Below are 17,524 nucleotides of genomic sequence, written 5' to 3' on the forward strand. Positions count from 1 at the left end.
TTATGTTTGGGGGTTACCTGTGAAGTAGGAATTCACAAACAAATATTTTTAAGTAGCATCTCTTATGTCTCAGATGCTCAGAAATGGTGACCTTCTCTCATGGAAGTTAACAGTCTTGCTCAGACACCAGCAGAATAAAGAAGCTTTTTTTTTTTTTTACCAGAATTTTATGGTCTTATTTTTGGCTTTTATAAGAACTCGAATGAGCTTCTAGTCCCAATAAAATTGTCAGCAGAGCTTCTTGGATGAATTGATATTCTGAAAATATACACTCTCTTTCCCATCCAGGTTTTTATCTGTCAGAAGCATTTTTAAAGCTTTCAAAACAAACACTTCACTTTCCTAAAATACATTTTTAGCTCTGTCACAGCTACATCTCATCTGATGTCTTTTGTTTGCTGACTAGTTATTAGAATTAGGGTGGAATTTTATTTTATCACCTAGGGTGGTATTTTAAATGTCAAATTTGTTACCAACCCAATTTAATGATGACTTGTGAGTTCTAATAGTTTTTCGAGGGATTTCCTTGGCTTTTTTAGGTCTGCAAATCCACTTGTGAATATTAATATCAGATTTTCCTTTCATACTTTTTCTCCTTTTTATTGAATTTATTGGGGTGACACTGGTTAACCAAGTGGTACAGATTTCAGGTGCACAATTCTACAACACGTCATCTGGACACTGTGTTGTGTGTTGACCACCCCAAGTCAGGTCTTCTTCTGTCATCATTTACTCCTCCTTTACTGTCCTCCATCACACCTCACCTCTCTGCCCCCAGCAATAACCACACTCTTGTCCATGTCTATGACTTTTTTCTCTTTGTTTTCTCTTTTTTGTTCAACCCTTCCACTCCCCTACCTCTCCCCCACAGCTATCAGCCTGCTCTCTATCTATGAGTCTGTCTCTATTTTGCATGTTAGTTCATTTTGTTCATTAGAATCCACCTATGGCACTCGTATTTCTCTGACTGGTTTATTTCACTTAGCATAATACTCTGCAGGTCCATCCATGCTGTCGCAAAAGGTAAGGCTTCTTTATTTTTTTAAGGCTGAGTAGTATTCCACTGTGTGAATGTACCACAGCTTTTTTATCCACTCATCTACTTGGGCTGTTTCCAGACCTTGGCTGTTGTCCTTTAACACGGTTATATCCCTTGATTCTTCATGTAACTGCTTTTCCAAAGAATAGATTAAATAATGCTGAAGAGAATACAAAACTGAGTAGTAATGCTGATAGCTGACATCTTCATCTGATTCTCTCAGCAAACCACTGCCTGAGGACCAAACCCATCCTTTTTTTTTTTTTAATTGATTGATTTTGTTCCTATTTTGTTCCTCAGTTTATCTTGTTCTTTAGATTCCACATATAAGTGAGATCATGTGGTTTTATACCAAACTCTCGACTGTGTTTATGTACCTTCATGTTACCTTAACGAGCACAACAGAATTGATCTAAAAATCGTGTCACTTATCTGTCTCATGCTCTGTAACTAGCATTTTTTCTTTAAAAAAATCTTTTTTCAATTTTTCTTATTAAATTTTCACAAAGTATCTGATGAACTTCTTCAAAGTTGATTTTTATGGTGAATCAATTTGAAATCCTCAATACCTTCAGTTGGCTTCTTTCTGCTGATATAATTAGGAAAATATTCTCTTTGTAGGTACGTATGTGAAAATATGTTAGCCCAGATATTTTCACAAGTGTATTCTTTTGCCTCCAAAGTACATTGCTTCAATAAAAATTTTACAACAAAACTCCTAAAAATAAATATAAAAACTGTGCAACTGATTTTCAGTAAGTGAGGGAAAATTATCTGCTTGTTCCCCTGAGTATTCACAGATTAACCAAAAGCATTCACTGATGAGGGTTTTGAGTTTCACTCTATGACTGGTGCTTTTCTGGGAACCAGGGAAATAGGCAGGAAGACATCCCAGAGCTTATAATCTAGTAACAAGATAGATACCAGGTCAAGTCCTTTTTTGTCTAGGAAGCATGATTACCTGTGTGAACTAGGGTTCTCTCGGTGTGTTTAACAAAGGCGTAGAGAACGTGGTCCATCTAGTGAGCTGATAGATGCTGGTTGTTTCAACGTGATCACTTGATTCGAGGCTGTCCTTTAAACTTTGTCACTGCCCCCCCAACCAGGTCCCGTTTGCTCCCTGCAGCCAAAGCATCTTCCTTTCCATCAACACCGCAGCCCTCAGCCCTGTGTTGAGATGGCAGAAGCCAGCGCATCCAACTATGGACTGCAGTGGTGTCTCGGGCAGCTGGGCAAAGAAGAGTTTCAGACATTTAAGATCTTGCTAAAGGAAAATGCTGCAGAACTGGTCACGTGCTCTTTTCCATGGGGCGAAGTGGATGACTCCAACACAGAACATTTAGCCTCCATCTTGCAAGAGCATTGCAAAGCACTTCTTGTCTGGAAGATATGCATGGACATCTTTCACAAGATGAACCTGCCAGTGCTCTCTGAGAAGGCGAGGGATGAAATGGAAAGTGAGTGAAGGCATGGCGCCAGTCTAGAGGTGGGAGCTGGGCGGTGGGGGGGGGGGGGGGGGGGGGGGGCGGTCTCAAGGTCCCATGGGAATGGAGAGGGCACCACTGTTCTCTCATTGGGTCCCATCAGAGTGTGAGCCCCAACTCTGAGAAGTGACTCACTGGTTACTCTCTGGCTGGAAATTCATGTTGTCTCTAGCCTGTGAAACAAAGAAGGAGAAGAAATAGCTAGAAGGACCCTCACTCTACCTGGACAGAATTTGGTTGACGTTAGTAGACAGGATTTATAGTTGTACCTACTAAACTTGCATTCTGGAGCTACCCCTTGTTATACTTGTAACTTGGGGCATGTCTCCTCCTACTCTGACCCTTGGGTTCCATGTCTTGGAACAGAAGCTGTGATGCTCCTATGTGCTGTGACAAAGGTTTGGCTTGACAAGATAATGTAGAGAGCCTTGGCTGGTGTGGCTCAGTGGACTGAGTGCTGGCCTGCAACTCGAGGGGTCATGAGTTCAGTTCCCAGTCAGGGCACGTGCCTGGGTTGTGGGCCAGGTCCCCAGTAGAGGCCATGAGAGAGGCAACCACACATTGATGTTTCTCTCCCTCTATTTCTCCCTCCCTTCCCCTCTGTCTAGAAATAAGTAAATCTTTAAAAATAAAAAGAAGATAAACAGAGAAAGTGGGTAATAAAGCTTCCTCTGTTTACTGACAACACTGTGGTGGTTGTACCATGAGTGCCCCCCTTATTTCTCACCCCGAGTAGAGGGATTAAGGTTTGAGGAATGCTTCTAGGGGTTGACCTTACTCAGACCATTGGTGCTGTATTAGAGCGATATACTTAGATCAATGGGTGGATTATCTGGAGGTATTTAGGAGAAAGGTAGTAGGAAGAAAAAAAAATAGCTGTCCTTTTTACCAGGAAGAATTCTCTTCTTCAACTGTGGACCAAAAAACTTAGCAAAGAGTCCCAGATGTGGGCAGGCAGACTGGCCCTGGAGAGCCCAGGTACCACATGCCTCAACATGACTCAGCATCTGTAGCTACAAAGGACATTAAGAGATGCCCTGTCTCCCAAGCTTCAAAAAACAAGCCCTGTGTGAAAAGCTCATTGGTATCATTCACAGGCAATGAGGGTTATAAACATTAAAATGATGGTTGATGTTTACTGAGTTAGTCCCCCAGCTTTGGCTCTATGCTGTCTGTGCCCTGCCATTGAACCTCAGACCTACTTGACGAAATAGGCTCCCCATGGCAGAAGATAAAACACAAGTTGTACCCCCAAGTTCCACAGTTTGACCCAAGTTCATGTGTTAATGCCTGACAAAGATGAGGCTCCTCATTAAATATTCATTTAGCATATATTTAAATTTTCTTGTGTTCTGCACCAGAGAGTTTCAGCTTTCAGTGCAGCAGTGAGGAGAAGCATAAAGGGATAATCTTTTTAAATCCTCACCCAAGGAGACATTTATTGATTTTGAGAGAGAGAGAGACAGACAGACAGACAGACGGACATCGATGCAAGAGAGAAACTTTGGTTGCCTCCTTTCTGTGCTCTGGCCGGGGATTGACCCCAAAACATTTCCATGCATGGGACAATGCTCCAACCAACTGAACCACCCAGCTAAGGCAAGAGGTGATTTTTAAAATGGAAGGTGTAGAAAAATATGAAAGTTTCCTATTTCAGACTAGAGGAAAGTGAAGATTAGAATCACTTCCTAGAAGAAGAAAGGTTTAGGCTGAGAGAAAAATGAAGAAAAGAAGTTAGTCAAGCTTCCTGGGCGTGTTGGTGGTGAACACTCTGAGCTAACAGCTTTATGAAGGGTTCGACAAAGAGCCAGAGCAAACCATGCAGACTCCGAGGGAACACGGCAGGAAATGACAGCAGAGAGATGGACTGGCTATCAGACAACAGAGCATCTTGAAAATAATTTTAATAGCAAAGAATAAGCAATTAAATAGCTATAAAGGGGTGGGGGTAGAAAATAATCCAATAGCCATTTCATCATTGCTACTGAAGGGTTGCATAGTCCAGAAAGAGTCATGAATATGTGTAAGGAGGCCCGTTGGGAGGCCATGGGAGAGAGAGAAGTGTGGTTTGGACAGGGAGGACAGCGGCAGCTGAAAAGAAAGAAGTAGAAATGGAGCCCTGGTTATTGTGGCTCAGGTGGTTGGAACATCATCCCATGCACTGAGAGGTTGTGGGTTCAATCCCTGATCAGGGCACATACCTGGGTTGCAGTTTGATCCCTGATCTGGGTGTGGGAGGCAATTGATCAATGTTTCTCTCTCATCTTCCCCTCTCCCCCTCTCCTCCTTTCTCCTCCTCCCTCTGTCCCTTCCTCTCTAAAATCAACAAACATATGCTCAGGTCAGGATTTTTTTTTTAAAGAAGTAGATGTGAGGAGGACTACATGCAGAGAGAGAATGTGGTACTGAGGATGATATCTAAGCTTCTGGCAGGAGAAACTGGGTAGATGGGATTCCATTGCCTCAGGAAATGCTGAAAGAGACATTTTGCAGCAAGTAGACCAAGGAAGGGGAGACCTCGTGAATTGAAGGTGTAACTATTTGGATAACTCTCAGGCATCTAGTGAGGAGTTCCCTAACTAATCTGAAGTTCAAGAACAGTGTTTAGGATGATTCCTGAAGATAAACATTTGGTAACTACAATATACTGCCCCATTATGTGGCTTACCTCAGACCATACAGCAAAATGAGGACAGAAGTTCAGGCCCTGGCCAGATAGCTCAGCTGGTTAGAGCATTGTCCCAATACACCAAGGTTGTGGGTTTGATCCCCAGTCAGGCCACATACAAGACTTGACCAATGAATGCATAAATAAGTGGAACAAATCTCTCTCTCATCAATTTAAAAAAATAATTATTAAAAGAAGTTTGTTTCCAAGTTCAAAATTGGAGCACTGTTCACATGGATGTCTGTTGCTTCTCTGTGGTGGTGGTGGTGGTGGTGGTGGTCCCCAAGGCTCTGCCTCCATCCCAGGCTGGTCACAAGATATACTGATTCATCTTGGTTCCCCTCAGTAATCAGGGCAGAGGGTGCCCTCATCCCTGGTCAAGGTCATTGCTGCAACATTGTGGAAACTGTCTGTCATCTGCTCTGTGTTGCAGAGTCTTCACTGGCTGAAAGACTAGGAGATTCTCCACCCCCAAAGACTGATCAAGGAACCAGCGTGAAGGGACTTCCAGGTCAGTGTGGGGCAGGGGTAACACATTTTCTACCTTTGTCATGGGCCCTGCTGTCCATGGAGCTACTCTCACCAAAAGCCCATTCATTTTTTAGTCAGTTTATTCCTGATTCTTTCTTTACTCTGCCCTCTGCCTATTTAATCAGAAAATCATGAGACCTAGCTCTGAAGTGTGATTCGTTTCTACACATTCTTTCCCATAGCCTGTGTGTCAGAATCATCACCCTTGACTCACTAACCTGTTTCCACTCTGGTTACATGAAATCCATTTTCCCCTCAATAAGGACCAAAGTGATCTTTTAAAAATATCCACCTGAGCCCTGAGCATGTAGCTCAGTTGGTTAGAGCTTCATTGCAATAGCCACGGTTGTTGGTTCGATCCCCAGTCCAAGTACATACAAGAGGCAGCCAATGAGTGCATGAATAAATGGAACAACTAATTGTTTCTCTTTCTCTCTCTCTCAAATCAATCAATAATTAAAAAATTGTTTTTTGATTTTCCTTCTGATACTTTTACTCCCCTGCTTAACAATCCTGAAATGGTTTTCCATTGTATCTGTGATCAAGTACATGACTTTTCTGTAACTGGTGAGTCTAACACGATCCTTATGACTATTTTTAAAACAGGGCAATTCATTCCAACCTCATCTAAGACAAATATGTACGTAGCTGCACTTGTAGGCAACCATTCCCTAGTAAGTATACATAGTGGCTATTCTCAGTAAGTGTTAGCTACAAGAGGTTGGAGGCTGTGCTGTTCTTTACCAGATCACCTCATGTGATCTTCAGAGCAACTTCACAGCATGGGAACTATTATCCTTGCTCCTGTGATAAACATACAGAAGCATGTAAGCCTGGTTTTTTTTTTCTTTTTTCTTTTATTGTTTTTTTCCTTACGTAAGCCTGTTGAGTTATGTAAGTCCTCACCAATAGTGACAAAATTCACATTTAGACCAAGTGTCTGACTCCAGACCCTTAATGTTTTTTAATGTTTAATTGGTTTTTAGAGAGAGAGGAAAGGAGGAAGAGAGATAAACATCCATCTCTTGAGAGGCAACAGATGTTAATAGGCCTCTCATACAAGCCCTGACCCAGAATAGAACTTGCAACCTTTGGGTTTATGGAATGATACTCCAACCCACTGAGCCACACCACCAGGGCTCCAAAGCCTTACTTTTTAACAACTAGATTTGACCTCTCATTTCAATGACTTATCCAAAGGTCTCCAAATGACAAAAAACAGAAATAAGACTAGAGCCCAAACCTTCTCATCTTGAACCCAGTGCTCATTTTACATACACTCTAACCCTCTAGTTGAGCCCGTGGCTCCAGACAGGTCAGAAGACAGAATCCGGCATTGCAAACCATGTCTCAGGGACTCTGCTGGTCTGACCTGGGTAATTCACCTAAGTGTGCGTGAGTTTGCTCTTCTTCCCTCTCTTTTGCAGAAATGTCACAAGATATGGAACAAAATGGTACCACCGCAACAGAGACAAAAGACCAAGGTAAAGAACCTTGATTGATTGATTGATTGATTGATTGATTGATTTTGCCATCTTGGAATGAAGCTGATGGGTGCGCTGTCTGAAGAGCATAGATGCTGGGAGAGTCCACTCTCCTTCTATCCATCCTCGTTTGTCTCTGATGTGTCTGTCCCTTCCCTCAGAGCTCTGGGGATCCCCACCACAGGTCCCCGGATGTCTACTGTCATTATCAGCAGCCTGTTTTTGTAAAGGTAAATTTCAAATTCCCAAGTTCATCTTACAGAATTTGGGCACCCAGGACCAGTCCGTTGGGCAGGTGCTAAATAGAGAGACAAGTTGAGTGACTTGTTTATTTTATTATAGATTTTAATCCTTAGCCAAGGATACTTTTATTGATTTGAGAGAGAGAAAGGGAGATGGGGGAAGAGAGAGAGAGAGAGAGAGAGAGATGTGAGAGATAAACATTGATTGTATACACCCCGACCTGGATGGAACTCTTAACCTAGATATGTGTCCCAATGGGGTGTCAAACCCTCAGCCTTTCTGTCTATGGGATGATGCTCCAACCAACAGAGCTACCCAGCTAAGGCATGTATAAGACTGATCTCTCTCTCCCCTTTCCTCTCCAAAATCAATTTAAAAAAAGAAAATCCTCAGGTGAATATTAAGGAAAAAAAAGAATATAAGGTCTCAGCTATTAGGTTCTGAAAAGAAAGATCAGGTTAAAGGGACAAACAGAGTTACTTGGTAGAAAGTCCGCAAGCCTTTGAGGATGTGATCTTTGAGTGAAGGGATGAGGGATGGAGCTCATCACCAATAGCATGTTTGCTGAAGAGAAACAAAAAGTCTCATACCCATAGAATGTCTGAAATTCAGCCCACCTTCAAACTCTGCCTCCTGCTCTCCCTTTCCCTTCTCTGGCCCCATGTAGACCATGGAGGTGATGAGTGGCTCTACAAACGTCATGTGATGGAGAAGTTCACAGGGACATTGGGTGCCCACCACGGTTCCGAAACCTTTGCCTCTGATTGTCCACAAATGCAAACATTATTTAGGGTCTTCACGCCAGACCAGCAGGGCTTCCGGCCTCTCACCGTGGTCCTGCACGGAAGACCAGGGGTAGGGAAGTCGACTTTGGCCAGAAGAATCCTGCTGCACTGGGCCCATGGGGAGCTCTACCAGGGCTTGTTCTCCTACATCTTCTTCCTTAATGCCAGGGACATACTGTTGAGGGAGAAAAGCAGTTTTGCAGAGTTAATTTTCAGGGAGTGGCCAGGCTCCTCAGACCCCACGACGAAGATCTTGTCCCAGCCAGAAAAGCTCTTGTTTGTGATCGATGGTTTTGATGACCTGAACACTGCCTTCGAAGATGCCAACGTGCATCTTTGTACCGACTGGACAGAGAAGCAGACAGGGTCCATCCTGATATATAGTCTGCTGAGAAAGGTCCTGTTCCCAGAGTCCTCCCTAATAGTCACTGTTAGAGATGTAGGTGTGGAAAAGCTCAAAGCCATGGTCACCACTCCCCAATACCTCTTTGTTGAAGGAATCTCGATGGAAAGAAGGATCCAGTTGTTCCTCAAGCACATCAAGAATGAGGACCAAAAAATGCAACTCCTGCACTCAGTGGTAGACAACCACATGCTGATTGATATGTGCAAGGTGTCCACCATGTGGTCACTCCTCTGTCAGGCTCTCGAGCTGCAGGTGGCATCAGGAAAGAGCCTGCTTCCTACCTGCCAGGTGCTCACGGGCTTGTACACTACCTTTTTGGTGCACCAGCTCACCCCTCGAGATGCCCCAGGGCGTGGTCTTAGTCCGGAGGAAAGAGTCATTCTGAAGGGTTTGTGCCGGATGGCCGTGCAGGGTATCTGGACCATGAAGTTTGTGTTTTACCCCGACGACCTGGCCATCCACGGACTGACAGAGCTGGAGCTCTCCTCTCTGTTTCGCAGAAACATCCTCCTCCAAGACACCCATGAGGACAGGTGTTTCACGTTCCTGCACCCAAGCCTGCAAGAGTTCTGTGCTGCCTTGTACTACGTGCTAGAAGGACTGGAAATGGAGTGGTATCCCCACCCTCTGTATGTGGAAAACATGAAGATATCGAAGGAGCTCAAACAGGTCAGCTTCAACATCCACTTGCTCCAGATGAAGCGTTTCTTGTTTGGCCTCATGAACCAAGAGCTGGTGAGGACGCTGAAGGACTTGCTGAGGTGTCCCCTTGCCCTGGTGGTGAGGCGGGTGCTTCTCCACTGGGTCTCTCTGTTGGGTCAACAGGCCAACACCTCCTCGACTCTGGACTTCCTAGACGCCTTCTACTGTCTCTTTGAGACCCAAGATGAAGAGTTTGTCCGTTCAGCATTGAAAGACTTCCAAGAAGTGAGGCTACTGGTGAGCCGGCCGATGGACCTCCTCGTGTCTTCCTTCTGTCTCCAGCATTGCCAGAACCTGCAGAAAATTCGAATGGACGTCAGAGAGATCTTCTCAGAAGACGAGTCTACTGAGGCACAGCTGGTCACTCTGCAAGGGTGAGTGTGTCCCTCTGCATTGTCTTTCTGTCTCGAGGGAGGTGTTGCTGTGTTGAGGTAATCATGGCTGCAATCAAGCTAATGAACATGGCCATCACTCACCTGGCTCCCATGTTCCTGTGCATCTGCAGGGTGAGAACACTCGAGACCTCCCTTCCTAGCAAATCTCAAGTGTGCAACACCCAACTGTTAATGATAGTTCTACTTTAGCTATCCCTTTCCTGCAGCTGAAACTCTGTGCCCTTCGCCCCATCCTACCCCCACCGCCCATGCCCCACGCCACGCCACGCCCCTGCCTCATTGCCACTGGCAACCACCAGGCACCCTCTACCTCTGTGACTTCGACTGCTTTAGATTCTGTAGGTGAGATCATGTGCATCTTTCTGTATCTGGCATTTCTCACTCAGCATTATGTCCTCTGCCTTTACCCATGTGGTTACAGATGGCAGGCAGCTCCTCCTTTTTTAAGGCTGAATAATATTCCATGGGGTGTGCACAACCTTCTCTCTATCCATTCATCCATCCACAGATATTTAACTTGTTTCTGTACCTTGGCTGTTGTGAGTCATAGAGTACAAATAATCTCTTAGGAGCCTGATGTTAAATCTTGCATATAAGTGGGATTATTGGATTATATGGAAGTTATTATTATTATTATTAATCTCATTGGAGAATATGTTTATTGACTTTTTTTAGAGAGAGAGAGAAACATTGATGTGAGAAAAACATTGGTCAGTTGCCTCCCATATGCACCCCGACCAGAAATCAAACCACAACCTAGATATGTGCCCTGACCTAGAATCGAACCCACAGACTTTTGGTGTAAGGGATGATGCTCCAATCCACTGAGTCACCCAGCCAGGGCTATGTTTAATTCCTTGAGAAATCTCCATACTGTTTTCCATAGTGGCTGCGCCATTTTATGTTCAAAGGGGAGCTAGAATTTAAACACAATCTGATGCCACAGCCTGAGTCTCCCAATCATCCTCTCCATACCCCTGGGCACCCAACACTCAGGACACAGAGGGAACAGAAGGAGTGTGCACATGCAGAGCATGAAGCGACATCCCTGAACTGTCCTCTGAGCCTCTAAAGCCATCCCTGTCTTGTTCTGATAGCCTGGTCTCTCTTCTCCGACACGGTTGTGGCCACTGTTCATGATCAAATCCATCCTGTGCAGGCAAGTGTTTCTTTCCTTCTCCATTGCAGGGTGCAGATCAAGCCCCTGGTGAATGAGTGGTGGAAGAACCTCTGCTCTGTGCTCAGCGCCCAGCCAAGCCTGCAGCAGCTGGACCTCAGCAGCAGCATCCTGAGTGAGTGGGCCATGAAGACCCTGTGCGTCAAGCTGAGACAGCCAACCTGTAGAGTCCAGAAGCTGATGTAAGGCCGCTCAGCCCCTCTGTGTGTCTTGTCACAGGTCTCCTTGCCCAACTCCCAAGACCAACCTATAAAATGTATTTGGAAAGGACATGTGCTATGGGAGGTATAGGAACCAAGTTCCCAAGAGCACAGAGTGGGGAGTGACTAAAGACCTTGTGGGTAGGGATTACTGAGGTGGGGGTCATTTACTCAGGGTTTTGAAGGATAAATAGGAGTTTGTTAGTAGGGGAGAAAGGAGGGAAGTTCAATTCAGGCAAGCAAATGATTTACAGAAGCCCTTAAATCACTCCTTAGTGTTTTTTAGGCTAATCCATAAGGTCACAAATATTTGAACGTCTAATAGTTTCTGGGTCTGTTGTAGACCCCAGGGTACTCACCAGGCACCTGAAGTGGGAGATGAAGGGCTCATTGAACTTCAAAGGTTCGATTTAATTTTCCTTCCAAGACCAAGGAAAGCCCATGGGGCAACACAACTAGGTTCCTAGTTGCAAACATCGTACCCTCACTGCTCTTCCTGCCTTTTTTTTTCTTTTAACATTTTATTTATTTAGTTTTAGGGAGAGGGGAAGTGAGGGAGAAAGAGAGGGAGAAGAAATATTGATGTGTAGTCGCTTCTCATGCGCCCCCTACTGGGGACCTGGCCTGCAACTCAGGCATGTGCCCTGACTGGGAACTGAACTGCCCACCCCCTGGTTCACAGGCCAGCATCCAATCCACTGAGCCACACCAGCCAGGGCGTCTTTCTGCCTTCCTTCAACGGGGCTGTGTCAAGGAGTGTGGTGATCCCAGAATAGCAAAGGAGGCCCTTGTCATCTTCAGTCCTGCACCTGTCGCTGTTACCTGACTGCTTTTCCTCTCCAGTAGCTGTCCCTGTTTTAAACTCCAGTCACACCCTGTGGTTTGTTCTAATCTCAGTTGTCACAGCACTTGTAATACAACAGTGACTCACGTCACGGCAGAGATTTAGGGATCACAAAGGTGATAAGTAAACCCCACCCCCCCACGCCTCTTCAACTTCCGATTTCCCTAATAAACAGCTCTCACATCTCACCTATTTTCCATGAAATTATATGCCCATATGGGTGGATGAATTTTTTTAACCCTTTGGGTCATGTTATACGTACTATTCTGACATTTGACTTTCTTCTTCGACTTGAGCTGTGTGAAGTTCTATTTTTTTTGTGGGGGTGGGTTTAAGATTTTATTTATTGAGAGAGGGTAAGGGAGGGAGAAAAAGAGAAAGAGAGAAACATCAATGTGTGGTTGCCTCTCACACGCCCCCAACCAGGGACCTGACCCACAACCTAGGCATGTGCCCTGACTGGGAATCAAACCGGTGACCCTTTGCAGGCTGGCACTCAATCCACTGAGCTACACCAGCTAGAGCTGGAGTTCTGTTATTAATGGATATACCATAGTTTATTTTGGGGGCAAGACGGGGTTTTTTTTAAGTTTTTATTTTTCAGTTTTTGTTGATATTCAATATTATATTACTTTTAGGTATACAGCATACCAGTGATTGGACATTTATATAATTTATGAAGTGATCCACCCCCCGATACTTTCAGTACCCACCTGGCACCATACATAGTTATTAGAATATTCCTGACTGTATTTCCTGTGCTGAGCTTGACATCCCCATGACTGTTCTGTAACTGCCAATCTGTGCTTCTCAATCCCTTCACCTTTTTGCCCAGCCTTCCAACCCCCTTCCCCTCTGGTGACTGTCAAAATGTTCTCTCTATGAGTTAGTCTGACTTTGTTTGTTCATGTATCATATTACATTCTTTTTAACAGGTTTGGGTTTTTTTAAAGATTTTATTTATTTCTAGAGAGAGGGGAAGGGAGAGAGAGAAACATCAATGTGTGGTTGCCTCTCACATGGCCCCCACTGGGGACCTGGCTTACAACCCAGGCATGTGCCCTGACTGGGAATCAAACCGGCGACCCTTTGACTCACAGCCCACGCTCAATCCACTGAGCTACACCAGCCAGGGCCCATATTATATTCTTAAGCATATCCTTTCGTGTGTCTCTGGTGACCGTCTCCTCTGTTAGCCTAAGCTTCAGGAGAACAGAGTATTCACATTGAAAATACTCTCCTCCCAGTGCCCGCTGCACCACAGGCACTTAAGTATTTGTTGCTTAAAATTAAATAAATGCACCCTGGCTGGTGTGGCTCAGTGGATTGAGCACCAACCTGTGAACCAAAAAAGTCACCAGTTCGATTCCCAGTCAGGGCACATGCCTGGGTTGTAGGCTGGATCCCCAGTTGGGGACAGGCAAGAGGCAACCAATTGATGTTTCCCTCCCTCTTTTTCTCCTTCCTTTCCTCTCTCTCTAAAATAAATAAAATATTTTTTAAAACATTAAATAAATGCAATTAACAAAAGATGGGAGTTGGGATGGGAGGGACATGGAAAGAAAACATTATGATGCACCTAATTCACACTCTCTTATTTCTCTTTCATAGATTTAAAGGTACGCAGATTACCCTTGGTCTCCATCACCTCTGGAAGACTCTCATCATCAGCCCCACTATTAAGTACGTAAACTTGGAAAGCACTCACCTGAAGGAGGAAGATTTAAGGATAGCATACGAAGCGCTGAAACACCCTAACTGTGTGTTGGAGTCTTTAAGGTAAGTCCTGACTAAGGTTTTTGCTTTTATGATTGTGTGCGGGAGGGGGGGTTGTCTTGTTGCTGTCATATTACTCTTACTTTTTATTTTGAAATGATTATTCAGGATGAGTTTCAGAAATATTGCAGAGGGTTGGAAGGATGGCAAAGTCGGGCAACAGAGGGTGGGAATGGTCGTACAGCAACATGTATGTACTTAATGCCACTGAACTCTGCACTTAAAAATGCTTAAAATGGTCCCTTTTATGTTGTGTCTATTTTACCACAAGAAAAAAGTAACTTTTGATGTTTCATAAACATTTTTAAAAATCACAGAGGGGTCGTGGGTTCCCTTCAGCCCATTTCTCCCTATGGCTGTATCTTATATGACTGTAGTACAATGTCAAAACCATGACCTCGACAGAGTTACGATGAATGTATACCCCTCTACGTCATTGTATCACATAAAATGCCAGTGTGTGTGCATTTGTGAGACCACGGTGTGACCATGATACACAAAGGCCACCCCCCTCGTGTTGCAGACACACCCCACCCTACCCCACCCCCTCAACCCCTGCCCATAACACATGTATATGGAATCATACAGCATGTCACAGCCTGAGGGTGCCTTTTTCTTTTAAGATTTTATTTATTTATTTTTAGACAGAGGGAGGGGAAGGAAAAAGAGAGAGAAACATCAGTGTGTGGTTGCCTCTCACATGGCTCCCACTGGGGACCTGGTCTGCAACCCAGGCATGTGCCCTGAGTGGGAATTAAACCAGCAACCACTTGGTTTACAGGTCAGCACTCAGTCCACTGAGCTACACCAGCCAGGACATGAGGTTGCCTTTGTTTGTTTTTTACCAGCAGATATCCTTGAGATCCACCTGACCCATTCTGTGTATCCTTAGCGTGTTTTTATTTATTGATTTTTAGGGGGAGAGAGAGAGGAGAGAGACTGATTTGTTGTCCTACTTATTTATGCACTCATTAGTTGATTCTTTTTTTTTTTTTTTTTTGAAATTTGGCTAGGATTTATTTCCTTCTTATTTTTTTTAATATATTTTATTGATTATGCTATTACAGTTGTCCCATTTCCCCCCTTCTCTCCCCTCCACCCTGTACCCCCCTCCCACCCACATTTCCCCCTTTAGTACATGTCCATGTGTCATACTTATGAGTTCTTTAGTTTCTACATTTCCCGTACTATTCTTCCCCTCCCCCTATCTATTTTCAACCTACATTCTATGCTACTTATTCTCTATACCTTTTCCCTCTCTCTCCTCCTCCCACCCCCCTGCTGCTAACCCTCCATGTGCCCTCCATTTCTGTGGTTCTGTTCCTGTTCTAATTGTTTACTTCGTTTCTTTTGGTTTTGCTTTAGGTGTGGTTGTTGATATTTGTGAGTTTGCTGTCCTTTTACTATACATGCCTTTTCTTTATCTTCTTTTCTTAGATAAGTCCCTTTAGCATTTTATAAAATAAGGGCTTGGTGACGATGAACTCCTTTAACTTGACCTTATCTGAGAAGCACTTTATCTGCCCTTCCATTCTAAATGAGAGCTTTGCTGGATAGAGCAATCTGGGATGTAGGTCCTTGTCTTTCATGACTTGGAATATTTCTTTCCAGCCCCTTCTTGCCTGTAAGGTCTCTTTGGAGAAATCAGCTGACAGTCTGATGGGAACTCCTTTGTAGGTGACTGTCCCCTTACCTCTTGCTGCTTCTAGAATTCTCTCCTTCGTTTTTACCTTGGCTAATGTAATTATGATGTGCCTTGGTGTGTTTCTTCTTGGGTCCAACTTCTTTGGGGTTCTCTGAGCTTCTTGGATTTCTTGAAAGACTGTTCCCTTTGCCAGATTGGGGAAGTTCTCATTTATTATTTGTTCAAATACGTGCTCAATCTGTTGCTTTTCCCCTTCCGATTCTGGTACCCCTATAATTCGGATATTGGAACGTTTAAAGGTGTCTTCGATGCTCTTAATCTTTTCCTCAATTTTTTGAATTCTTATTTCATCATGCTTTCCTGCTTGGTTGATTCTATCTTCCTTCTGGTCCACTGTATTGTTTTGAGACTCATATTCCTTCCTTTCACTATTGGCTCTCCTCCGCGTGTCTTCCTGCATCTGTTTTATGGTAATCTGCATTCTTTCATCTAAATTTCGTCCAAAATCAACCAGTTCCGTGAGCTTTCTGATCACCAGTGTTTTGAACTGTGCATCTGATAGATTGGCTAATTCTTGGTCGCTCAGAAGGATGAGTCCTGGGGGACTGATCTGCTCTATTGAAAACATGGTTTCTTTTTTTTTTTTCCCCTGTCTCTCCTTTTTTTGTTTTCCGGTCTGGTTGCTCTGGTTACGGTGGGGGGCGGAGCCTTAGGTGCTCACCGGGGCTGGGCACCCCGGTCGCTAGATTGTGACGTTATATGTGGGGGCGGGGCAGGAGCGGGGGCGGGGCAGGAGCGGGAGCGGGGCAGGGGAAAACAATGGCGGTAGTTCCGTTCCCCTGGACTCAGACCCTTGTCTGGGCTTCCGGGCTGCGAGTTCTGCCCTGGTCCACAATCGCTGCCCCTCTGGGTCTGCCAGCCGCAGCTTGCGTACTCAGGGATCACCGCTGCCTTCTTACATGCCCCATGGCTTTTGCGCCAATTTCTCGCCAAACCTTCCCCCGACCTCCGCACCCTGCCGACCCGAGCCAGCCCCGCGCCCGCCGGCTCGTCTTCTCCTACCAGTCCAGATGAACGCGTCTACTTCAACTTCTTGGCTGCCCGACTTCCATTCAGATAAATCCTCTGCCGGATCTGGGTGTTATTCTGATAGTAAATTATTGTTGTAAATTATTGGTTTTCTAATCTTAGTTGTACGAGGAGGTACGGTACGTCCACCTATTCCTCCATCTTGCCGGAAGTCCATTAGTTGATTCTTGTCTGTGCCCTGACGGGGATTGAACCTGCAACCTTGGCGTATGGGAACAACACTGTAACCAGCTGAGCTACCCAGCTGGGACTGCGTGTTTCTTTTTATTGCTGGGTGCCCTAGGGTGGCAACCATGTACCACGGTCGGTGTCACCGTTCTCCCTTCCAGGGACATTTTGGTCATCCCAGGTTTGGGACTGTGACCACAGTTTTGTACATCCTGGGGCCAGGGTGTTGTCAGTTCGAGTGACCTGGTCTGAAGGCACTGCCGTGCCCAGGGTGTCCTGAGACAGAAGACGAACTCTGTCTCCAGCTTTATTTTCTGACACACACACACACAGTGCAGGGAAGCTGTGTAGCTCGCAAGCATCCCTCTTAAGAAGGTAACCCAAGGCAGCCAGCCAGCCAGCCAGGGCATGATAGGCCTTAAAGAACCCGAGTGCACAGGTGTTTGCCCAGCACAGGTGAGTGTTACAGCCATCTCTGGGAATGAAGAGGAAGCAGCTGCTGAGTCTCTCTGGTGCTCCAGCTCAAAAAAAAAAAAAAAAAATAAGGAAGAGACACGTTGTTAGAAAAGATGAGAGGGAGAGAGGCTACTGGGGACCGAGAGAACGTGCAAAGTTCTGTGGTGGGAGGAACCAGCCCTATTGTGGTGACTCCGAGGACAGGGGTGTTGTTCTGGTTCGCTTTCTGCGGTAGTCCCAGACCTACGCACTGAGTGGAGGGGAGGGGGGATGGTTGATTGGCTCACCCTCCAAATGGGAGACAGCTCAGAAAGACAGACCGGCAGATGTAGTAAAGCGTTTTGATTGCAAACTCACTGTGAGGTGCAAACTCAATGTTCTCATGCATTCAGCAAACAGGGAGCTCAGATGATGTTCTTAACGTTATGCGTT

The 17,524-nt window shown here is 45.0% G+C and overlaps 1 protein-coding gene across 1 annotated transcript in view; it reads left to right on the top strand.

Annotated features, from left to right (window-relative positions):
- The first annotated feature begins 488 nt into the window (after window positions 1–488).
- Window positions 489–17,524, top strand: part of NLRP5 (NLR family pyrin domain containing 5) — a 30,527-nt gene continuing 13,491 nt past the window's right edge. Inside the window, exons 1-8 of the mRNA XM_036013534.1 lie at window positions 489–495; window positions 2,146–2,496; window positions 5,625–5,702; window positions 7,150–7,206; window positions 8,117–9,695; window positions 10,128–10,151; window positions 10,926–11,096; window positions 13,570–13,737. Coding sequence (XP_035869427.1) covers window positions 489–495; window positions 2,146–2,496; window positions 5,625–5,702; window positions 7,150–7,206; window positions 8,117–9,695; window positions 10,128–10,151; window positions 10,926–11,096; window positions 13,570–13,737 — 2,435 coding nt within the window. The remainder of the gene's footprint in view (window positions 496–2,145; window positions 2,497–5,624; window positions 5,703–7,149; window positions 7,207–8,116; window positions 9,696–10,127; window positions 10,152–10,925; window positions 11,097–13,569; window positions 13,738–17,524) is intronic.

This window comes from Phyllostomus discolor, chromosome 12 (genome assembly GCF_004126475.2).
Source record: "Phyllostomus discolor isolate MPI-MPIP mPhyDis1 chromosome 12, mPhyDis1.pri.v3, whole genome shotgun sequence".
Taxonomy (NCBI): Eukaryota; Metazoa; Chordata; class Mammalia; order Chiroptera; family Phyllostomidae; genus Phyllostomus; species Phyllostomus discolor.